Source organism: Martes martes (genome assembly GCF_963455335.1).
Source record: "Martes martes genome assembly, chromosome: 13".
In the NCBI taxonomy this organism is placed as follows: domain Eukaryota; kingdom Metazoa; phylum Chordata; class Mammalia; order Carnivora; family Mustelidae; genus Martes; species Martes martes.
In genome coordinates this window covers 40,119,720-40,145,554 of record NC_137901.1, presented here as the reverse complement: position 1 = coordinate 40,145,554, position 25,835 = coordinate 40,119,720, and the positions used below count along the sequence as shown (strand labels likewise).

Sequence of the window (25,835 nt, the reverse complement as noted above, 5' to 3'; positions counted from 1 at the left end):
AAATTTTTTATTTATTTTCAGAAAACAGTGTTCATTGTTTTTCACCACACCCAGTGCTCCATGCAATCTGTGCCCTCCCTAATACCCACCACCTGGTTCCCCCACCCTCCCACCCCGCCCCTTCAAAACCCTCAGGTTGTTTTTCAGAGTCCATAGTCTCTCATGGTTCACCTCCCCTTCCAATTACCCTCAACTCCCTTCTCCTCTCCATCTACCCTTGTCCTCTATATTATTTGTTATGCTCCACCAATAAGTGAAACCATATGATACTTGACTTTCTCTGTTTGACTTATTTCACTCAGCATAATCTCTTCCAGTCCTGTCCATGTTGCTACAAAAGTTGGGTATTCGTCCTTTCTGATGGAGGCATAATACTCCATAGTGTATATGGACCACATCTTCCTTATCCATTCATCCGTTGAAGGGCATCTTGGTTCTTTCCACAGTTTGGCGACCGTGGCCATTGCTGCTATAAACATTGGGGTACAGATGGCCCTTCTTTTCACTACATCTGTATCTTTGGGGTAAATACCCAGCAGTGCAATTGCAGGGTCATAGGGAAGATCTATTTTTAATTTCCTGAGGAATCTCCACACTGTTCTCCAAAGTGGCTGCACCAGCTTGCATTCCCACCAACAGTGTAAGAGGGTTCCCCTTTCTCCACATCCTCTCCAACACACGTTGTTTCCTGTCTTGCTAATTTTGGCCATTCTAACTGGTGTAAGGTGGTATCTCAATGTGGTTTTGATTTGAATCTCCCTGATGGCTAGTGATGATGAACATTTTTTCATGTGTCTGGTAGCCATTTGTATGTCTTCATTGGAGAAGTGTCTGTTCATATCTTCTGCCCATTTTTTAATATGATTATCTGTTTTGTGTGTGTTGAGTTTGAGGAGTTCTTTATAGATCTTGGATATCAACCTTTTATCTGTACTGTCATTTGCAAATATCTTCTCCCATTCCGTGGGTTGCCTCTTTGTTTTGATGACTGTTTCTTTTGCTATGCAGAAGCTTTTTATCTTGATGAAGTCCCAAAAGTTCATCTTTGCCTTTGTTTCCTTTGCCTTTGGAGACATATCTTGAAAGAAGTTGCTGTGGCTGATATCAAAGAGGTTACTCCCTATGTTCTCCTCGAGGATTCTGATGGATTCCTGTCTCACGTTGAGGTCTTTTATCCATTTTGAGTTTATCTTTGTGTACGGTGTAAGAGAATGGTCAAGTTTCATTCTTCTACATATAGCTGTCCAGTTTTCCCAGCACCATTTATTGAAGAGACTGTCTTTTTTCCACTGGATATTTTTTCCTGTTTTGTCAAAGATTATTTGACCATAGAGTTGAGGGTCCATATCTGGGCTCTCTACTCTGTTCCACTGGTCCATGTGTCTGTTTTTATGCCAGTACCATGCTGTCTTGGTGATCACAGCTTTGTAGTAAAGCTTGAAATCAGGTAACGTGATGCCACCAGTTTTATTTTTGTTTTTCAACATTTCCTTAGCAACTCGGGGTCTCTTCTGATTCCATACAAATTTTAGTATTATTTGCTCCAGCTCTTTGAAAAATACTGGTGGAATTTTGATTGGAATGGCATTAAAAGTATAGATTGCTCTGGGCAGTATAGACATTTTAACGATGTTTATTCTTCCCATCCAAGAGCATGGAATGGTCTTCCATCTTTTTGTGTCTTCTTCAATTTCTTTTAGGAGTGTTCTGTAGTTCCTCGAGTACAGATCTTTAACCTCTTTGGTTAGGTTTATTCCGAGGTATCTTATGGTTTTTGGTGCTATAGTAAATGGAATCGATTCTCTAATTTGCCTTTCTGTATTTTCATTGTTAGTGTATAAGAAAGCCACTGATTTCTGGACATTGACTTTGTATCCTGCTACATTACTGAATTGCTGTATGAGTTCTAGTAGTTTGGAGGTGGAGTCTTTCGGGTTTTCCATATAAAGAATCATGTCATCTGCGAAGAGAGAGAGTTTGACTTCTTCCTTGCCAATTTGGATACCTTTTATTTCTCTTTGTTGTCTGATTGCTGTTGCTAGGACTTCTAATACTATGTTGAACAAGAGTGGTGAGAGTGGGCATCCTTGTCATGTTTCTGATCTTAAGAGGAAGGCTCTCAGCTTTTCCACATTGAGAATGATATTCGCTGTGGGTTTTTCATAGATGGATTTTATGAAGTTGAGAAATGTTCCCTCTATCCCTATACTCTGAAGAGTTTTAATCAGGAACGGATGCTCTATGTTGTCAAATGCTTTTTCTGCCTCAATTGAGAGGACCATGTGGTTCTTCTCCCTTCTCTTATTGATTTGTTCTATCACATTGATTGGTTTGTGAATGTTGAACCACACTTGCATCCCAGAGATAAATCCCACCTGATCATGGTGGATAATCTTTTTAATGTACTGTTGGATCATATTACCTAGGATCTTGTTGAGAATCTTGGCATCCATATTCGTCAGGGATCTTGGTCTGAAATTCTCCGTCTTGATGGGGTCTTTTCCTGGTTTGCAGATCAAGGTAATGCTGGCTTCATAGAAAGAGTCCGTAAGTTTTCCTTCTGTTTCTATTTTTTGAAACAGCTTCAGGAGAATAGGTATTATTTCTTCTTTAGATGTTTGGTAGAATTCCCCAGGGAATATATCGGGTCCTGGGCCTTGTTTTTTGGTAGGTTTTTGATCACTGCTTCAATCTCATTACTAGATATTGGTCTATTCAGGTTGTCAACTTCTTCCTGTTTCAGTCTTGGAAGTTTATAGGTTTCCAGTAATGCATCCATTTCTTCTAGGTTGCTTAACTTATTGGCATATAGCTGTTGATAATAAAGTCTGATGATTGTTTCTATTTCCTTGGTGTTAGTCGTGATCTCTCCCCTTTCATTTATAATTTTATTAATTTGGGTCCTTTCTCTTTTCTTTTGGAATAGTTTGGCCAATGGTTTTTCAGTCTTATTAACTCTTTCAAAGAACCAGCTTCTAGTTTCATTGATGTGTTCTTCTGTATCTCTGGTTTCTAATTTATTGATCTCTGCTCTAATCTTAATCATTTCCCTCCTCATACATGGGAGTAGGCTTAATTTGTTATTGATTCTCCAGTTCTTTAAGGTGGAAAGAGGTTTTGTGTATTCTGGATTTTTGTATTTTTTTGAATGAGGCTTGGATGGCTATGTATTTCCTCCTTAAGACTGCCTTTGCCATATCCCCTATGTTTTGGACTGATGTGTTTTTTAATCCATTGATTTTCATGAATTGTTTAGGTTCTTATTTGATTTCCTGATTGAACCCAACATTCTTGATCAGGATGGTCTTTAGCTTCCAAGTGTTTGAATTTCTTCTAAACTTTTTGTTGTGACTGAGTTCCAGTTTCAAAGTGGTCTGAGAATATACAGGGAATAATCTCAATCTTCTGGTATTGGTTGATACCAGATTTGTGACCCAGTATATGGTTTATTCTGGAGAAAGTTACATGTGTGCTCGAGAAGAATGAATATTCTGTTGTTTTAGGGTGGAATGTTCTGTATATATCTATGAGGTCCATCTGGACCAGTGTGTCATTCAAAGCTCTTGTTTCTTTGTTGATTTCCTACTTAGATGATCTGTCTGTTGCTGAGAGTGGAGTGTTATGATCCCCTAGAATTAACATATTCTTATCAATATGTCTGTTTTGATTAACAATTGCCTTATGTAGTTAGCTGCTCCCATGTTGGGGGCATAGATATTTACAGTTGTTAGATTTTCTTGTTGTATAGACCCTTTGAGACTGATATAGTGTCTGGGCGCCTGGGTGGCTCAGTGGGTTAAGGCCTCTGCCTTCGGCTCAGGTCATGATCTCAGGGTCCTGGGATTGAATCCCGCATGGGGCTCTCTGCTCAGCGGGGAGCCTGAGTCCTCCTCTCTCTCTCTCTGCCTGCCTCTCTGCCTACTTGTGATCTCTGTCAAATAAATAAATAAAATCTTTTAAAAAAAACTGATATAGTGTTCTTCTCTATCTCTGACTACAGTCTTTAACTTAAAATCTAATTTGTCTGATAGAATAGTGGCTACCCCACTTTCTTTTGAGGTGCATTGGCATGGAAGATGGTTCTCCATCCCTTCACTTTCAGTCTGGTTGTATCTCTGTGTTCAAAATGAGTTTCAGGGGGAGATGGTGGAGGAGTAGGAGACCTAGATTTCATCTGGTGCCAAGAATTCAGCTACATAGTTATCAAACCATTCTGAACACCTACAAACTCAACAGAAGATCAAAGAAAAGAATAGCAGCAATTCTATGAATACAAAAGTGACCACTTTCTGGAAGGTAGGATGTGCGAAGTGAATCCAAGGCAATATACTGGAAGATAGACCATGGTGTGAAAGAGACCCCATCAGCTGGTTCTGGGCAAGTGACAGCAGTAGAGCATGAAATCAGGAACTTTTAGAAGTTTGCTGCACTGAGGAACATCACTCTAGTGGCTAAGCAGGAGGTGGAGCCCTCACTGGGACAGTCTGGTCTCAGGTCCCTTGGGGTCACAGAAAGACTGGAGGTGCCTGAGTGTGGCAGAGTTCCCAGGTATTAGAGCAGGGAAGCCAGCTGCAAAGACAGAGCCAAGAAGGGGGTTCTCAGCTCGGGGTTGCCATAAACTATGATCCCTGGCACAGTTCGGCCACTGCTCTTTTTTTTTTTTTAATATTTCATTTATTTATTTGTCAGAGAGAGAGGGAGGGAGAACACAAGCAGGCAGAGTGGCAGGCAGAGGCAGAGAGAGAAGCAGGCTCCCCACTAAGCAAAGAGTCCGATGTGGGACTGGATCCCAGGACCCTGGGATCATGACCTGAGCTCAAGGCAGCGGCTTAACCAAATGAGCCACCCAGGCATCCCTGGACCACTGCTCTTTGAGGAGGAACCCCATAAGTGACAGATCTGGGCAGACTCCACTTCCTTTCCTGCAAGGAGCAGTGTGGGATTGTGCTGCAGGAATCTGCTGGGTTTGAAGACTCCAAACAGATGGTGTGCCAGAGATAGAAATGCTCAGTCACAGGCCTACGTGAGCATGGAGCATGGCCAGACACCAGGGAGACAGAAGTGATTGATGGCTTTTCTCTGAGGGCTCACTGAACAGGGGACTCCAAGCTCTCAGTTCCACCAGGCTGGAGATTGAGAGACCACCATTTCCATTCTTGTCCTCCAAAGCTGTACAGGAAGTTTTCAGGGAAAAAAAGTTACCAAGAGCAAACCCAAGATTACTTAGACTGGCTCCTGACAAGAGTGGTGCAATTCCACCTCAAGCAAAGACATTTGAGAATCACTGCAAGAGGCCTCTCCCCCAGAAGATCAGCAAGAACATCCAGGCAAGACCAAGTTTTACCAATTAATGAGAACTGCAAAACTCCAGAGCTAGGGCAATGCAGCACATAGAATTCATGGCCTTTTTCCTGCGATTCTTTAGTCTTTCAAAGCTAAATTCTTTTAATTTTCTTTATTTTTTTTTCTTTTTCCATTTTTTTGAATTTTTTCTCTTTCCTATTTTAACCAACATCTTATCAATAACTTTTTAAAAAATCTTTGATATTCATTTTTATATTCATATTTTTTCCCGTCATTGTATTTAAACTTTTCTTTGTATACATATGTTTTTCTTTCATTAAAATTTTGGGAAACAGTTTATTCTAACTGGCCAAAATATACCCTAAATCTAGCATAAGTCTATGTTCTAGTCTCCCACCTGATCATATTATCTCCTTTAAAAATTTTTTTTCTTTCTTTTTTCAACCAACTTATCAATTCCTTTTTAAAAATCTTTTTAAACTTTCATCTTTACAGTCGTCTTCCATACTTTCATCATATTTACTCTTATTTTTGTATATATATAAGCTTTTCTTTCTAAAATTTTGGGAGGCAGTTTCTTCTAACAGAACAAAATACACCCAAAATCAAGTGTGTGGCTCTGTTCTATTCACCAATCTGATCATATTATTTTCCCCTTCTTTTCCCTCCAGTTTCAGATCTCTTCTGAGTTGTTTAGTGTATATTTTTCTGGGGTCATTGTTACCCTTTTAGCATTTTGTTCTCTCATTCATCTGGAGAAAATGACAAGGTGGAAAAACTTACCTCAAAAAACAAACAAGCAAAAACAAACAAACAAAAAAAAAAAAAACCTAGAGGGAGTACCAACTGCTAGGACCTAATCAATACAGACTACAGACATTAGTAAGATGTCAAACCTAGAGTTCAGAATGATGATTATAAAGATACTAGCTGGGCTCGAAAAAAGCATAGAAAATACTAGAGAATCCTTTTCTGGGGGAAATAAAAGAACTAAAATCTGACAAAGTTGAAATTTTAAAAAGCTATTAATGAGGTACAATAAAAAATGGAGACTCACTGCTAGGATACATGAGGCAGAAGAGAGAATTAGTGATATAGAAGACCAAGTGATGGAGAAAAAGAAGCTTAGAAAAAGAGAGATAAACAACTACAGGATCACGAGGTGAGAATTCAAGAGATAAGTGATATCATAAGATTGAACAATATTAGAATAATTGGGATCCCAGAAGAAAAAGAAAGGGGGAGGTGTGGAATAAGGTATATTGGAGCAAATTATAGAGGGAAACTTCCCTAATTTGGGGAAGGAAACAGGCATCAAAACCCAGGAGGCACAGAGAACCCCCTTCAAAACCAATAAAAATAGGTCAACAGCCCATCACCTAATAGTAAAACTTAAAAGTCTCAGAGACAAAGAGAAAATTCTAAGAGCAGCTCTGGACATAGGTCTGTAACCTACAAAGGTAGAAATATTAGATTGGCAGCAGAACTATCCACACAGACCTGGCAGGCCAGAGAGGACTGGCATGGTATATTCAAAGAACTAAGTGAGAAAAATATGCAGCCAAGAATACTATATTCAGCTAGGCTGTCATTGAAAATGGGAGAAATAAAAAGTTTTCAGGACAAACAAAAACTAAAAGAATTTACAAATAGCAAACCACCCCTACATGAAATATTGAAAGGAATCTTCTAAGCAAAGAGAGAACCTAAATGTAACATACATCAGAACAGAATGGAGACAGTATACAGTAACAGTCACCTTAAAGGCAATACAATGGCACTAAATTCTTATCTTTCAATAGTTACTCTGAATGTAAATGGACTAAATGCCCCAATTAAAGACACAGGTTATCAGAATGAATTAAAAAACAAAAACAAAAACAAAAACCAAGATCCATCAATATGTTGTCTGTAAGATATTCTTTTAGACCCAAAGGCACCTCCAGATTTAAAGTGAGGGGGTGTAAAATAGTTTACCATGGACATCAAAAGAAAGCTGGGGTGGCAATCCTTGTATTAGACAAATTAGATTTTAAGCTAAAGACTATAAAGAGATGAGAAAGGACACTATATCATACTTAAAGGGTCTGTCCAACAAGAAGATATAGCAATTTTAAATAACTGTGCCCTTACTATGGACTCTGAGAAACAATCCGAGGCTTTTAGAGGGGAGGGAGGTTGGGGGATGGGTGAGCCTGGTGATGGGTATTAAGGAGGGCACATATTGCATGGAGCACTGGGTGTTGTACCTAAACAATGAATCTTGGAATACTGCATCAAAAACTAATGATGTATTTTATGGTGACTAACATAACACAATAAAAAAATAATAATAAAATATCTATGCCCCTAACATGGGAGCAGCCAATTACATAACCACTTAATAACAAAATCAAAGAAACACATCAACAATAATACAATAATAGTAGAGGACTTTAACACCCCCCTCACTGAATTGGACAGATCATCTAAGCAAAAGATCAACAGGGAAATAAAGACTTTAAATGATACTCTGGACCAGATGGACATCACAGATATATTCAGAACATTCCATCCCAAAACAACAGAATACATATTCCTCTCTAGTGCACATTGAACATTCTCCAGAATAGATCACATCCTGGATCACAAATCAGGTCTCAACCAGTACCAAAAGATTGGGATCATTCCCTGCATATTTTCAGACCACAATGCTTTGAAACTAGAACTCAACCACAAGAGGAAATTTGGTAAGAACTCAAATACATGGAGGCTAAAGAGCAGCCTACTAAAGAATGAATGGGTCAACCAGGAAATTAAAGAAGAATTTTTAAAATTCATGGAAAAAATTCATAGAAAAAAATGGAAATGAAAACACAACTGTTCAAAACGTCTGGGATCTAGCAAAGGAGGTCCTAAGAAGGAAGTTTCTTGTTTCTCAAGAAACAAGAAAGGGAAAGTTCTCAAACACACAACCTAACCCTATACCTAAAGGAGCTGGAAAAAGAACAGCAAACAAAGCCTAAACCCAGCCAGAGAAGAAAATTAATAAAGATTGAGGCAGAAATCAATGAAATAGAAACCAAAAGAACAGTAGAACAGATCAACGAAACTAGGAGATGTTTCATTGAAAGAATTACTAAGATTGATAAACCTCTAGCCAGACTTATCAAAAACAAAAGAGAAAGGACCCACATAAATAAAATCATGAGTGAAAGAGGAGAGGTCACAACCAACACCAAAGAAATACAAACAATTAGAAGAATATATTATGGGAAACTATATGCCAACAAATTAAGCAATCTGGAAGAAATGGATGCATTCCTAGAGATGTATAAACTACCAAAACTGAAACAGGAAGAAATAGAAAACCTGAACAGACACATAACCTGTAAGGAAATTGAAACAGTAATCAAAAATCTCCCAACAAACAAGAGTCCAGGGCCAGATGGCTTCCCAGGGGAATTCTACCATACATTTAAAGAAGAATTAATACCTATTCTTCTGAAGCTGTTTCAAAAAATAGAAATGGAAAGAAAACTTCCAAAGACTTTCTATGAGGCCAGCATTACCTCGATCCCCAAAACAGACAAAGAGCCTGCCAAAAAGGAGAATTACAGACCAATATCCCTGGTGAACATGGATGCAAAAATCCTCATCAAGATACTAACCAATAGGATCCAAGAGTACATTAAAAGGATTATTCGTTTCGACTAAGTGGGATTTATTCCTGGGCTGCAAGGGTGTTCAACATCCACAAATCAATCAATATGATACACTACATTACTAAAAGAAAGGACAAGAACCATATGATCCTCTCAATAGATGCAGAAAAAGCATTTGACAAAGTACAGCATCCTTTCTTAAGACTCTCCAAAGTGTAGGGATAGAGGGAGCATACCTCAATATCATAAAAGCCATCTATGAAAAGCCCACAGTGGATATCATTCTCAATGGGGAAAAACTGAGAGCTTTTCCCTAAGGTCACGAACACAGTATGGATGTCTACTATCACCACTGCTATTCAACATAGTACTAAAAGTTCTAGCGTCAGCAATCAGACAACAAAAAGAAATAAAAACAATTCAAATCAGCAAAGAAGTCAAACCCTCTCTCTTTGCAGATGACATGATACTTTATGTGGAAAACCCAAAACACCATGCATGCAGAAGAATGAAACTGAACCATTTTCTTACAACATACACAACGATAGACTCAAAATGTATGAAAGACCTAAATGTGAGACAGGAATCCATCAAAATCCTAGAGGAGAACACAGGCAGCAACTTATGGGACCTCAGCCACAGCAACTTCTTGCCAGACATCACTCCAAAGGCAAAGGAAACAAAGGCAAAAATGAACTACTGGGGTTTCATCAAGATAAAATCTTTTCCACAGCAAAGGAAACAGTCAACAGAACCACAAGATAATAGAATGGGAGAAGATATTTGAAAATGTCTTAACAGATAAAAGGCTAGTAACCAAAATCTATAATCTTGCCATTTGCAATAACATGGATGGAACTGGAGAGTAAAATGTTAAGTAAAATAAGCCAGTCAGAGAAAAACTAATACCATATGATTTCACTTATATGTGGAATTTAAGAAGCAAATGAACAAAGGGGGGGGGGGGAGGAAAGAGACACAAACCAAGAAACAGACCCTTAAGTATAAAGAACAAGCTGATGGTTACCAGAGGGGAGGTAGGTGGGGGGATGGGTGAGATAGATGAAGGAGATTAAGAGTACATTTATAACCACCCACATGTCCATCAACTGATGAATGGATAAAAAAAGATGTGGTGTACATATACAATGGAATATTAGCCATAAAAAACGAATGAAATCTTGCCATTTGCAACAACATGGATGGAACTAAAGAGTATTCTGCTAAGTGAAATAAGTCAGAGAAAGACAAATACCATACTATTTCACTTATATGTGGAATCTAAGAAAAAAGACAAATGAGAAAAGGGGAAAAAAAGAGAGAAGCAAACCAAAAAACAGACTCTTAATTATAGAGAACAAACTGCTGGTTACCAGAGGGGTGGTGGGTGGGGGGATGGGTTAAAGAGGGGATGGGAACTAAGGAGTGCACTTATGATGAGCACCGGGTGATGTACGGAAGGACTGAATCACTGTATTTTACATCCAAAACTAACATAATACAGTATATGAACTATACTGGAATTTTTAAACATTAATTTTTAAAAACTGGAGTTTTTAAACATTAATTTAAAAGCTGACAATACTAGTTGCTACAAGGAGAAGAGCAGTAAGAACTCTCATTCATTGCTGGTGAGAATGAAAACAGTATAGCCACTTTAGAAAATAATTTGAGTTTCTTATTAAAGTAAACATACACTACCTGCACATTCATGACACAGTAACCCCACTCCTAGGAATTCACCAAAAAGAAGTCAAAACTATTTTCACATAAAAACATGAATGTGAATGTTTATAACAAGTTTATTTATGATCTCCAAAAACTGGTAATAACTGTCCTTCAACTGGTGAGGGGATAAACAAACTTAGTACATCCTGGAATAATCCTCAACAATAAAAATAAACTACTGACACACACATAAAACAATGTCTATGGGGGTGCCTGGGTGGCTCACTCCTTAAGCGTCTGCTTTCAGCTCAGGTCATGATCCCAGGGTCCTGGGATCAAGCCCCACGTCAGCGGAGAAGCTGCTTCTGCCTCTGCCTGCCGCTCTCTCTGCTTGTGCTCTCTCTCTGTCAAATAAATAACATCTTTTAAAAAACAAACAAACAAGAAACACAATGTGTATGGATCTCAAATGCAGTATGCTAAATGAAAGAAGCCAGAGACAAGGGTACATATACTGTATAATTCTATTTATACAACATTCTGGAAAAGGAAAACTTAGAAAACAGAACAGGTCCATGGCAGCCAGAGGCTGGGGGTTAGGGGAGTGGTTGACTACTGTTACGGGTTGAATTGCATCCCCAAAATTCATATGTTTAAGTCCTGACCCCTCAGTACCTCAGAACGTGACCTTATTTATAAAAAGGGTCATTGCTGGTGTCATTAGCTAAAATGAAGTCACACTGGAGTAGGGTGGGCCCCCAGGCCCAAACAACTGGTGTCCTTATAAAAGGGGGAAACTGGGTCACAGACATGGACACCTCCCATGAAGATGAGGGCAGGGACAGAGTGATGCTCTACATGCCAAGGAATAGCCGGAGACTGCCAACAAATCACCAGAAGCCAGGGGAGAAGCATAGAACAGATTCTCAGATTCTCTCTCAGAGAAGGAAAGAACACTGCCAACACCTTGAACTTCCGACCTCCAGAACTGTGACAGTAAACTTCTGTTGTGTGATCCAGCCAGTTTGTGGTACCTTGTTGTGACAGCCGTAGCAAACTGAAGTAAAGGGGCAGCAGGAGGGAATTTGGGGAGGTAGTGGAACTGTTCTGTGTCTGGTGATGGCAGTCACAGGACTATATATGTTTGTCAAAAAGCAATTAATTTTACAGTACGTAAGGAAAGTGAACAAAAAAAAATTTTAATGTAATAACCAGAAAAATGTGAACAAAATATTTCATTACTTGGTCTAGTAAATGTACATAGCAAAACATTTTCCCGTATCTTTCGAAATTAAATTCTGGTTCTTCACAAATGCAGTATTCATATAGTTGTTGTCTAAAGACTACTATCTCCGTTAAGCTAAAAATTAATCTCTTAAAATAACATTAGATATTCCTGCAGCCAGTGCCCAGGATAGTGTTTCTAGACCTTAAAACAGTGCCAGAGAAAGTCTATTAATATTTGTTGGATAAAGGACACATTATAACTTCTATACAATCACTTTTAATGACAATGTTGGCAAGATAGCACAATACAGAATCAAATCCAATGTTTCCACTTACCTAAATTCCTTAAACTTTTTGTCATGGGTAAAAGGCTCAGTTTTTACCGTTTTTCCTATTATTTAAACAAGAAAATGAATTCCTGTGCACACAATTAAGTGAATTGTTTTGAAAGCTCATTTTTAGTAAACTAAGTGCCAGGATTATGAATATTATTATTTATAAAAACATTCCACACATGTTATATTAAAGCCATTGAAAAGCTGTGGTGTATATTGGCAATGCTAATCATGAAATTCATTCAGGTTGTAATGGACAAAAGGTAATTTAATCAATTCTTCAATTCAAAAGCATTTCTACGGTGCATCCAGCATGGCTATAGGTATTAGGGGATGATATGAAGGAAGTAAATCTCATGGTTAATGTGCATGAGGCCCAAGCCTGCAATCAAAATAAAGCCTATAATCTTGAACAAAATTGGAAACTTAAAATAGTGCAATGGCTGCTATAGATAGAATAGATTATGGGTTTACACTTTACGCAGCCATTTCAAACTGCATCTGTTAGAAGACCTCATGAAGGGCATTCTCAAAGGGAATTTAAGTAAATCATATTTGAAAACATGTATTAATTATTACCTGTCAGTCACTGAACTAATATATTTATGGACTTAAGTCCTTTGATCTTCACAATGACCCATTGATATGAGAACTGCAGTTGCCACACTCTACCAATGAGAGAACTAGTTAAGTTACTTTACTTTTCCAAGGTCTTATACTTGGTAAGGACTAAAGCTACGGATTCAAACCCAGGTCATCTGAAAGGGGAGCCATTCACAGTAGATCTTCTGAGGCAGTCTTGTTTGCAGAGGTTCTAGCCTATTACCCACAAGGAAACTCGGAAGTCCTAAATTACAGGCCCTTACTTTACTGCTTACAAAATATTATAATCTCCCTTTAAATACTTGAAGTATTCGTGTAATACACTTGATACCTCAATCTTGTCATTGATCTTGAAATCAAGATTTTAGTCTATAGTACACAATTTCTGTTTTAAAATTTTATAATTATTTATGCCAATTTCTAAAGAGTGCCAGATTTTGACTTTGAGGTAACTGAGGTACTTCAGAAAGCTGTCCAAATGACTGAATCAAGGTGGTAAGTTTTTCTGTTCTCCCCAGCAGCCAGGGGTCCCTTCTGGCTTCAGTAATCTTGCTCTGTAACATTATATCCCACTAGGAGGGATTCTAGATTCTAGGGAAACCTAAACATGCAGCTTACTATGTGGGATTTATCCAATATGTATTGGACACCAACCATGTTCCATACACTTTAAAACCCATTTTCTTACTTCATATATACCATAAAAGAATCCTGCATTATAAGGAAGTAAAGAGGGATGCCTGGGTGGCTCAGTCAGTTAAGCGACTGCAACTCAGGTCATGAGGTTCAGATGATAGAAGCAAGCCCCACATTGGGCTCTCTGTCCAGCAGGGAGCCTGCTTCTCCCTCTCCCTCTGCTGTTCCCTCTGCTTTTGCTCTGTCAAATAAATAAGCAAAATTATATATATATATATATATATGGCAGCCACTTGACCAACTGAGCCACCCAGGCACCCCTCTACTATGACAAATTCAAATGACTCTCTGATCAGTAAAACTTTACAGTGTCTTATGATATTAAAAGCTTTGGGCACCTGGGTGGCTCAGTTGGTTAAGTGTCTGCCCTCGGCTCAGGTCATGATCCAGGGGTCCTGGGATCAAGCCCCATGTTGGACTCCCTGATCAGCAGAGTCTGCTTCTCCTTCTGTCCTTTCCCTGCTTGTACTCTTTCTCTCTCGCAAATAAAAAAATAAAATCTTTTAATAAATGAATGAATTAATATAAATAAATAAATAAATAAATAAATAAAATCTTGGGTGCCTGGGTGGCTCGGCTGGTTAAACATCAGACTCTTGATTTTGACTTAGGTCATCATCTCAGGGTCCTAAGATCAAGACCCATGTCGTACCTGCTTAAGAATCTTTCTCTCCCTCTCCCTTTGCCCCTTCCCACCCAATAAAAAAACAAGATATTAAATGTTTCAAGAGAATCCATCTGTCTTGATTCTCCAGATAATGTAAAGGCTACTAAAAAGTCCATAATCATTTTAATTATGAAATATCTGCTGGGTTAATATCGTTTACATGTTAGGTTGGTAAATTATCATTAACTTGCCTGATTCTAATTCTCTGTAGCAGAAGAAAAATGCTAAACCAAACTCCACTAAGCGATACCTTATCAAATGCTAATTTCAACATTTTAAAAGCAAAAAATATGGATGGCACCCAAGTAAAATTGCATTCCTGGTGCCCTCTAGTGGATATAGATGATTTTGAGAATCACTTGCCAAGTCTTAGGGAAACCTGACACAGAGGAAGGAAACATTCCTTCTCCTTATGCTCAGTCCTCTCTCCTTTTTCCTCCTTTATTCTCTGGTCCTGTCCAGGTTCCCAAGATGTACTAATGATGTCACAGTTTTAAAACAAATTAACACTTACTATTCTCTTACTTACAGAAACAGGTGTTTAGTTACAAAAACAGCCACATCCATTCATTTACAAACTGGGTTTGGCAGCCAGAGATTGTATGTACCCCCACAGACCTGAAAGGCTGTCTGATGCTTTACAGAAAAAGCTCACCCATCTTTACTTTATGAGCATATCACTAGTTCTGAGAAATGCTTGACAAGGGAGGGATGATCCCTAGTTGGATATGTTTGGGAAACTCCCATGAATGCACATGAGCAGTAAAGAAACCTCTAATTTTGTTTACAGTCAAGGAACTCTTCTTCCTTTTCGCCTAATATCTATTAACATCCTACTCAGTGGGAAACATTCTAGGAAATACTGTTTTATAATATTGTGCTTGAAGACTTAAGTCTTACTACAGTTTTTTATTTTAAGATTTTATTTACTTATTTGACAGAGAGAGAGCACAAGCAGAGGGAGAAGCAGGCTCCCCACTGAGCAAGGAGCCTGATGTGGGGCTCGATCTCAGGACCCTGGGATCACGACCTGAGCCAAAGGCAGATTCTTAACCAACTGAGCCACTCAGGTGCCCCATTATTACAGTTCTTATCAATCTAAGAGGAAATATTCCATCCTGGTACATCTATAGTCATTTACTTAAGTTACAACCAAACATTTTATTGAGTATAATTTACTTTAAAAGAGTTCACCAGGGGTGTGTGGGTGGCTCAGTTGTCTAAGGGTCTTTTTTTTCCCAAGATTTATTTATCTTGAATAGATATCAAGAAAGAGAACGTACAAGCATGGGGAACTGCAAGCAGAGGGAGAGGGAGAAGCAGACTCCTCACTGAGCAGGAAAACTGATGCGGAGCTTGATCTCAGGACCCAACGATCATGACCTGAGCCAAAGGCAGACACTTAGCCAACAGAGCCACCCAGGCATCCCATAAGAACCCAACTCTTGACTTCCACTCAGGTCATGATCTTGGGGTCATGGGATGGACCCCTGCAACAGCTCTGCATTCAGCAGAGCGTCTGCTTGAGATTCTCTCTCTCCTTCTCCCCTTCTCACTGTTCTCTCTGAATAAAAAGAAATAAAATAGCTCACCAGAGGGTGATATATAAATTAAGTTCATTTTAACCACCTAGGAGTAGTTAAAAAACACTTGAAGTACCTAACCCAGGGGTAGTTATTTAGCCATTGAAAATCTTGTCAGTCCATAATCCAAAAATGGCTATCCAAACCTTTCAAATATCTGCTGCCTCACTTAACATTGGAGAGTGTTACCAACATAAAGGTGATATAAGTGGTTCAAGATATGTGTATTGGCTAGAAATATTAAGTATGTACAAGTTCTTCCACAATTACATGGAGAGGGTATAAGAATCTTAATAGGCCAATAGCCCATACCCACTGGAGTGACAATCTCGGCTTAGGACAAAAATTCAGTCCTGGTTCAGGCCCCTTAAGTATCAAGGAATTCTGTCACTGACTCCAATCTGAAGATTAGCTGCATCTTACCACTCATCATCACATCTGAATTGAGTGAACATTTCTGCCAAAAAAGCAGGGAACTAGAACTTCTCCAAGCATGTAGGAATGGGGCTTATGGCTGCTTTATGAATGTGTAGTATTTGTACACGTGGCAGAATTCATTGTAATGCATCAGTCAGCAAACAGCCTGAGGGGAAGGAAAGCCTATGCTAATATGCACACATATTAGCATGCCTGGAACAGACCCAGTTTATGCCTGTTTGTCCCACTGTGATGATTAATAGCGCCTCCTTTCACTCTCAAATTATCTCATTTTGGGTAAAGACTTACGTGGCCATCCTATCTATAATCTCTAGCAGAGACTACAAATACCTGCCCAAAAGAATCCAGTCACTGTGAATACCAAAACTGGAAACACCCAGAGCTAGTAAGATCCAATAGTTACTTATGATCAACAGCCAAGAAATAATAAGGTGACAGGCAAGCTGGGATTGAATGTCACCCGCAGCCCCACTGTTCACTTTAACTGAGCAAACAGCTTTTGTAAACTCAATTTTTCTTCCACTATCCTTAAGTAGAAAGTTAATCTTTGAACAATTTGTCACATTTTAGGAGCGTATGTTTAAAACACTGGCCTAGTCACCTAGAACTTTCAAAGAAGAGTAATTTCCATGATGTGACTAAAAACTAGATAGAAACAATCTTAATAAAAATCTGCATCCACACACAGTGCTTCTCAGGCTCCCAAAGGCCATGTTTCTGAAAGTGTAGTGTACTGGTCCCCTCTTTAGCACCAGGGATTGTTAAAACCACAAGATTTAAAAACAACAAACAAATAAACCTCAACAACAAGAACAAGATTCCATATTCAAACCAGACCAACAAAATTGGTCTAGGCAGGTAGATCACCAGTCTCTGGGGAAGTAGCCTCTGGAGTTACATTTTCAGTAGTGAATGATTAGGATCATACACTTTGTGAATCACTGCACTATTGAATCCTAAAGCCTGTAATATTCCAGAAGATGCTTCAACTCCTGGTTAACTGCAATGTGGATGTCAGAATACTAACCTTTTTATGGTCTATGTCCATACCCAGAGGTATGCTGGTAAATGTCTTATCAAATTACAGGAAAAAAAAAAAAAACTTTTAAAGCATATATAAAGTCTTCATAGCATACAACTGACAAATAATAAAAAGGGCAATATTCTATATTAAAAATTCCATATACCCCAGTGATCCTTACAGAGGGCCCTTGTTGAGTTTTGCCAAGCTCTTGGACAACCAACCTATCTTGCAATTAACAAATGAAAACAATTCCAGTATGACCGTTGATTGATATTTTTGTTTATGTGAAGGTGGAAGAAGAAAGTGAGAAGATATGCTAATTCTCACCTGATGTTGTTCATCAATAACCTGAGCAACTTCTTTGCCTATCTGGCCAAACAGTTCTCAGATCCAGGAGGAATAGTTCTTCAAGTTATTTGTGCTATTTGTAATTTAACAGCTACCTTCATGTAACACTTTTAAACTTAATCTGCATTATTAACATTTTCTCCATTGCTTTCAAGATCTAGAGTAAACAGCAAAAATCAATACATCAAGCCCTAATATGTAGTACTGGATGCCCCTGGGGTAAATATTCCACTATGGGCAATTCCAATTGCCAGTGCAAGATGTCACTGAATGCAGAGTTGGGGAGAGTAGCATAAGACCCAACAGTGCAAGCAGCAGTGTCAGAGAAGTGCGCAACCCTGCTCTTATCAAGAGCTGTTTTGCGCCGTTTTGAATCTTCAGTGTTTTTGAATGAGGTCTTTTGAACTTTCCTCACTTTTGTGCAGTTCCCCCTAGAGGGTTGCTGGGATGCATAGTAGAACAAACTATGGCAGCCCCAGCAGGCACGGGGGCTGCTCCACTGGCTCCAGGCTTGGCTGAGCCTGGCTCCCTCCAGCCCACACCACAGCCTGTCCTCCTCTTGCAATTACAGAGGGCTCCCTTGGAAATGCCTCCTCCTCTTCCTTTATCTGCCATGTACCAACGTTCTGTAGTAAAATTAGATGTGCCTCTCCCAGCCAAATGTTCCTTCTCTGGTTAAAAAGTTATTTTGAAATCAGACTTTCTAATCAACAGATAATAATAGTCTTCAAAGGATAATCCTCTTGGAATGTCTACTGAAGCAAGACATACTGTTTAAATGCAAAACAGAACATCCATTTTTTTGCCTTTCACAAAAACATCTAATTCTCAGATGTGTCCCTTTCTGCCCCCAAGTACAGCATAATTAATTCAATCACTAAGGAAGGGAAGAAATGTTGAAGTTAAAAAAGCTGACTTCTAGCATAGCTTACAAATCAAAAGAGGAACATGGAGGAGAAAGGGGAACACATGACATGCAAACTCTTTTCTTGAGGCCAAATAATCCTGGGAAGGAGCAATAGAATATTACCAAACAGGGTTGACCCTAAGCAAGAGTCTGTAACAGGCTAAATTCTTCTTTGGCCCCTTCAGCCCCCTGGCCCCATTTCTGCTCTTCCCACGAGCACCCCTCACCTCCCTTCTAAGCAAAGTGCTTGGGTCCCATTCCAAGTAAAGCCTTGCTCTCACAAGGTGCTGGGCAAATCTTACTGATTATAGTAGGTTATCAGGGTATTTGCATTTTAATGGAGTCTTCTGGAAATCAGGCTTAGGGGTATGACTCTTAATGGAAAAATCTCAGTTGAGATCGAAAGTTCTTTTGAGACATGCAAGAATGAAAATACTCAACGCTCTTCTAAGTAGCCAATTTTAAGATTACTCCTGTTAGGAGGCATTTCCTTAGCTGCCTGATGAATGGACCCTGTCCCTTGTTGCTCCACAAGGCCCCACTACAAGAGGGGCCCCACTACAAGAGCTCTGTCTCTTGTTGAGTACTTTTACAGTTAGGGGAGAGATTTGCTTGTTTCAGAGTGACTTCAGCTGAACCCTGAGTTCTCTTGTCTTCTCTCCACAATTCCTTCTGGATTCCTGTCTTCCTCACCTCCACTCTCTACAAAGGCTTATAAGTACATGCTTGAGGCAGCCTGTAGCATTCAGTGCTAAACTCTCTATTTACAGATAATTCGAAGTTAATAGTATTCTATCTAGTTATGCCAGTAGTATGAGTTAGGTGTAGCTTTACTTGCACTTGGTGATTTGTATATTTAATTGCAGAATGAATGGAAAGATTAAGATTTTGATAAACACCATTATCCTAGAGCCACCTGGTTTTATCTGAAAATATCTGTTTCATTTCATTCTTAAAAGGTGTATTTCCTGAGTTTAGAATTCTGGTCTAGCAGCTCATTTCTTTCAACGCTTTAAAGACACCACCCCCCAGCTCCATTTTCTGGTTTCCATGATTTTTGACAAGAAGTCTGCTATCAGGTGTGCTACCACTTGTCTTCTGTATTCAAGACTATATCCCTTTTTTAAAATTCCCAAGAGTTTCACTATGTGGCCTGCAATACAGTTTCTTTATATTTATGTTGTTGGGATTTACTATGGGAATCTGTAACTTGATGTCCATCTTGGAAAATTCTCAGAAATTCCCTTCAAATACCACCTCTGCCCTAGCCTCTCTCTCTTCTTTCTGGGACTCCAAATAAACATAAAACTTTTTCACTGAAACCAGTAGGTCCCTTATCTTCTTGTGACTATTTTTCCAAACTTTTGTCTTCTTGCTTCAGCTTACCTGATTTCTCCTGACCCATATTTCTTGTTTCAAAGTGCATCGCATGTAAGGCTCTGCCTCTCAGCTGCTTCTTCCTAAGTAGATAAACACTCCCAAGGTGGTCTCTTCTCTCTAGACTTTCTTCTCCTAGATGTTGGTCCACTAATAACTGATTACATTGTTAACAGTTTGTTTTTAGTAAGCTGTTTCCTTCTCTTATTTAGACTCCTTACTTTTCTTCAGCTGGAAGCTAAATCACCTAGTCTACCATACGCAGCATCACAGTCTGCCATGTGGTTATTTTCAACAGTTCAGTAAGCATGATCTTCCTTTTTCCCAGGATATAAAACAATTACCCAAATTTGTAACGGGGCATCAGACATGACACATCTGAAGACAAAATTCATTTGCTTGTGTAAAACATGGACACTGAGGACTGTAGGAACAAAAACTGTACTTCATGTTTGGAAACAAAGTTTTCTCAGGAAATTGGTTTGGCCTGCTATAATTAATATGGTTGGCATTCATTTTAAATAAAGACTATGTTAAGTACTTTGAATTAAATAATTCTAATAAATCTATACAGTGAATAGCATGTCTTTATTCTATTTACATTTGTTATAAATATAATACATTTCTGAAAAGCTTATTTTTAATTAACGAGTAGATTTATATTTTAAACAGATCAACTCAATTGTTAAAGTTACATAATAAAGAATATGATAATTTAAATGACAAAAAATTTTCATATTGTGAAATAGTGCACCCTATGCTGAGATGAATGAAGGGAAAAAAAAAAGTCAAACTCCTTTCAAAACTATATTCAAAGCATCAGAAAAAATTTTTTTCTTTTTACAAAGTTATGTATAAGCCATAGGAACCACCAGATACTGAAGTATGAAGACTCTATAACCAAAGGTCAAAACTGATTTTAGAGAATTGTGTGAAGCAAGACAGGAAAACTTGTATTTAACACTCTATAACTTCACAGTAAAGCTGGAATTTACAGACTAATGGCTTAACAGGAGTATTGCCAATAAGGCCTTTCCTTCCTCGGAATCATCTGGTAATATTCATCTACCATCAGTAAGTTGTAACAGCAGACTTAGACACTGGTTTTTAAGACAGGGCTTAATAAGGTGCGTGGAAATGTTGAAACTCTGTATTATGAGCATGTAAATTATTACCAGGGTTCAAAGAAATACAAAAAAAGAATGTAAGTAAGATTCTCAGTCCAACGTGCTTTGCATCATCAACACATTGACAAGTCGAAAGTATTTTGCAGCGATCCGAAACCAACCTCCATAACAAGTTAGGTATTTCAAATACTGCTGTTAAAACCCATTCAGTAAGATCAAACTGATTCTTGTGGATTTCTGTACAAATGTGCAAGTTGTCACACATTATTAATGATGATCAGGGCAGGCATGGAGTTTTGCTGACTTGTTTCAAACACTGTAACTTGGTCCGATAACTTGGCAAATACCCTAGGCGTTCCAAGGTTATAAACACCTGTATGCACAAAGCATGCTTTCAGCTGCAAACTGTGAATCTCCTGGCTTTTAAGCTGAAGTTTGTATTGTGTTTGTCCAAGCCATGTAAATGATCCATGGATTTCCAATGCTTCTGGACTATGTGGGAAAAGGAAAATGGTAAGTTGGAGGGGTTTCTTTATGAAATTTTTCCCGAAGTCCCAGTAACACAACCCTTTCATCTAGAGACTCTACTTCTAGAAACTATTTCATGAAGACAACTCTTTATTAATAATGACAATAATGGTAATAGCTAGTATTACTGTTGCTATAGCAGCCGACATTTGTTAACCTTTACTATGTTCCAGGCACAAGTGTTATCTCAATTAATGCTCAACAACAGCAGCTAGTAAATGATGGAATCTGATTTCAAACCTCATCTTTTAACCAACTGGTTATTCATAACTAAAAATAGTTTGTATATGGGAATGCTAGTAATACTGAAACTGTTTATAATGCTGAAAAATGGAAAGCAACCCAGTATCTACCAATAAGGCGTTAGTTAATTTTTGACACACATAATCAATCATACACAGAACATGTCCGGATTCCAGAGAGCTGCCCCAGATCCTATTTGGGGTTTTATACAATAATAGTCTGTATACATTTCACATTATTTTTCTAAAAATCCAAAAACTTTTGAATTCCAAAAAACATCTAGGCCTTGAGATATCAGATATGGGAAGATGGACCCTGTATTTTTTTTGTTAAGTATTATTTTATAATTCCAAAAAAAAACTTTTAAAAAAAACTTCCATTGCAAACTTGCTGATTTTCAATTTTAGAGTTCTTTATCACCAACAGCTTTCATAAAAATTTTTGTCTCTGATAAAACAATTTGCTTCTTTTGGAAATTGCCTGTCTTCCTGTCACTATTGTAATGCTGAGACAATCCTTTGTAACTCCTCTATAACATTTGTGTTATGGCAAACACAAATCCAGGGCACACCTGAGTAAACTTTTTCTATCCATGTTAGATCATTATGTACATAATGATGTACTAAATTGTACTAAAGGTACTAATCGTTACCTTGTTGTTTTATGCCGAAGATCAACTATTACATCAACATCAGCCTTAGAACAGTTGGACAGTAAAAGGGTGACTGGTACTAAACAAAGGCTGTGGAAGGAAAATAGAGAGGTTAAGCTGTGCATTTTCTTTTTTAAATAAACTTTATTGAAAATAACACAAATACCTAAAAAGCTCCTTAAAACATTTAGATTCAAGTAAGGCAAAAACTGAGTTCCAAAATCAATCAAGACACATTACTTGTGTAAATAAGAAGGAAAACATGTTCCTAAAATACCTGAATGCTAAGTATCAGAATATATAAATCCACAAAACCATTTTGTTTCCATTTATTCGAGCAACTCTTAAAAAATAACCAAAGTGTTTCTCAGTGGTTATTTCTCAAAATGAAAGACAAAAGTTTGTAAATCATCTCAACTAGGAAAGAGCAATGAAGTAAAAATAAATCATGAAAATACCAACAACTAATCCTGTTTTAGGTTTCTTGAAAATTATTTTATCTTGAGAACTTGGCCTTGACTGACATTTGCTTTTCTACCAAATCTGAATAAAAGCCACCATGTTTTGGAGAATGTGAAAATTATTTCTATACAACCAATTATGAGGAAGTCCTTTTTAAGTGGACACATTTACAGGTAATCCAGTTTCTGACATTGCTTTATAATTAATAAACTACTAAAACATTATTAAGCATAGAAGAGACAGTGACAGAAGAGGACATATAAACAGACTGGCATAAATTTCAAATCAAGAACATAATAAATGAACATAACCTAGGCATAAATGAGGCCTGGTTACATACTATTATTAATACTTTATAAGGAATAAAGAGATAGTTAAAAAATGAAATATAGCAGGGCGCCTGGGTGGCTCAGTGGGTTGAGTCGCTGCCTTTGGCTTGGGTCATGGTCTCGGGGTCCTGGGATTGAGCCCCGCATCGGGCTCCTTGCTCAGTGGGGAGCCTGCTTCTCTCTCTGCCTCTGCCTGCCTCTCTGCCTGCTTGTGCTCTCTGTCTCTCTCTCTCTGTCAAATAAATAAATAAATATCTTTTTAAAAAAAAATGAAATATAGCAACCTTATAAGTTCACGCAAAATAACTTTAAAATTCTGCTGAGTGTATTTAATGCTTTCAGAAATTTTATAACCTCTTACTGAGAAATATTTTCCAAACAGTACTGCAAATAACAGATTTCCCTCAATCAAAAAGCTCAGATAATTTCAAAAAAAAAGTATGTCCTTCAGTTGTGCTGGTGCTGTGCCCTTACCTCCCCAAAAAACTTCTCACAAGGAAAGGAGGGCAATAAAGACTACTGAGTAGGTTTCCAGTCTGAAGTACCTCCTTAATAAGTTAAATCCAATTGCTTAATTTATAACACAAAGCAAAACCTTAGGAACTTCTGGTATTCTGTTCCCATTTGATCCTCAAATGTCAAATTCTCTATGCCTTATCTAAATGTCTCTAGAAATGTGAACATCTAGATACTTCCTAGCCCCAAACCAAAGTCATTATCTTAATTCCTTCTCTTCCTCCACTCACTGTTTCAGTGGCTAGCACCCCCAATCTATCCCAGCAAACCTTAGGGATCATAGTAAGTGCTTCTTAACTGGGAATGGGAGCTACTGCCTCACTTATCCCCACTTCCAATTTTCTTTTATTCTTCACAAATTCCTATCAATTCTTTCTCCCAACAACTCTGAAAGCTAGTTACTTCACCTGATTTTCTTTTCCTTACAAGTTCAAGGCTGTTTACTACAACAGCCTCTGGATTAGCACCCTGATGTAATCCATTCTTCACATGGATTGTGTCTCATATCTGACCAGTGCTTCCCACCTGAACATGGACCAGAATCAGCTGGTGGGCCTGTTAAAAAAAAAAAAAAAAAAAAGACTACGGGCCCCACTCCCAGTTTTGGTTCAGCAGGTCTGGGGTGTGGCTCAAGGATTTGCATTTTAACAAGTTCCCAGATAATGCTGAGGCTGCTCGTCTGAGATCACATTTTAAAAATCACTTTATTCCACAGACTTTCATAAGCGCTAATATGATGAGCCACACATAGTACCTAGAAACCAAACTGCTGACAACTATCCCCGCCCCACCAGCTTTAGCATTATTAAAGCCATGGGTTCTACAGCTAGACTAAAGTTTAAATATTAGCTCAACAATTCTGTATCTCAGTTTTCTCAAGTGTAAACTAGGAACAATAACTGCACCTACTTCTTGGGCTCGTTATGGTGATTAGGTAAGATCAAATATGCTAAGTGCTGAGAATAATGCCTAGCACATGTTCAAAAACTCCACGAACAACATCTAATACGACTTCTTACTTTGAAAGCTATGGCAGCTAAACCCAGTATGGCTCACATCTTTGTTATCTCTGGTCACACTGTCTTCCTCATATTCTTATTCCTGTACAGTCTGTGTACTACTGCTGTAATTAAACCTCCTACTGTCCCGCTCCATCCCACAGGTCTGTATTACATGAAGCATACTCCTCCAAGTCCTCAATCTCTTCTTTTTATGCTTCTATATCTTAACTCTAACTGAAATTTGGCTGAGTACACAGCTTCCTCTATAGCCCTCTTGACAACAGATGCTGTTCTTCCACCATCCTCCACATCTCTGGTCAGAATGTATCATTAACATAGTTCTCAATGCCACTTCCTGATGATTTCTTCCTCCTATCTCTTCTGTCAAAACATCTTTTTTTTGGTCATAAACTTCTCCACAGTTTTTCATTTTTTATGTCCTCATACTGACATACTAAAACCAGCAACAGTAACTCAGTACAGCAGATTCTTTGGGGGAAGAGGAAAGGATGAATATTTTGAAATATCTTAGGTAAAGATGAGGGAAACATTGCTTCACTTCACATTCATCTCATGCGTCTGCGAAGCAGGAGCATACCACCTAGATGAGAAACACTGCTCTAGGCTTCTCTTCTGTATCATCTCTTGGCTTCAATTATTAAAAGCTTCAGCATGAATTTGCTTTCCTCTTTTTAATCCCGAGTCTTGTCATCATGTGGACAACTTTACCATCTAAGTAGACCACTCAGTCAACATCTTCTCCAAGTTAGTATATTCAAAACTCAGCCATCTACCTTCCAAGGCCATGCTGTGATTTTTTTTAGCCACCTAAAATAGCTACCTCTGAAATAATACTCTGTCACTCCACTCTCTAACAACTATCTCCCATCTCTCCAGCTCTCTCACTCATACTTCTACTCTTAGTGTCACAGGGATGACCAATCACTTTGGCCCTCTGTTTCAATGTTTCTCAACTTCAGCTACCATGGCATAACTACTGTTTAGCAGTTATTCACTCCCCTCACCCTTCCCACTGGGGGACTGTGGATCCTCCTTGTTGATTGTGAAGGTGAGGCTAACTGGCCAATGGAATATTAATGTCTTTGATGCAAACAGAAGCCTTAAATGTGCTCTCACAATATGGTTCACATTTGTA

General features: G+C 38.4%; 1 protein-coding gene across 1 annotated transcript in view; it reads right to left on the bottom strand.

Moving 5' to 3' along the window:
• Positions 1-20,365: 20,365 nt before the first annotated feature.
• The window catches only part of TRAPPC8 (trafficking protein particle complex subunit 8), a 75,452-nt gene continuing 69,982 nt past the window's right edge, over positions 20,366-25,835 (bottom strand). The window contains exons 28-29 of the mRNA XM_080821022.1: positions 22,372-22,461; positions 20,366-21,440 (exon numbers count right to left, since the gene is read on the bottom strand). Of these exons, the coding sequence (XP_080677148.1) occupies positions 21,206-21,440; positions 22,372-22,461 (325 nt within the window). The 3' untranslated portion in view covers positions 20,366-21,205. The remainder of the gene's footprint in view (positions 21,441-22,371; positions 22,462-25,835) is intronic.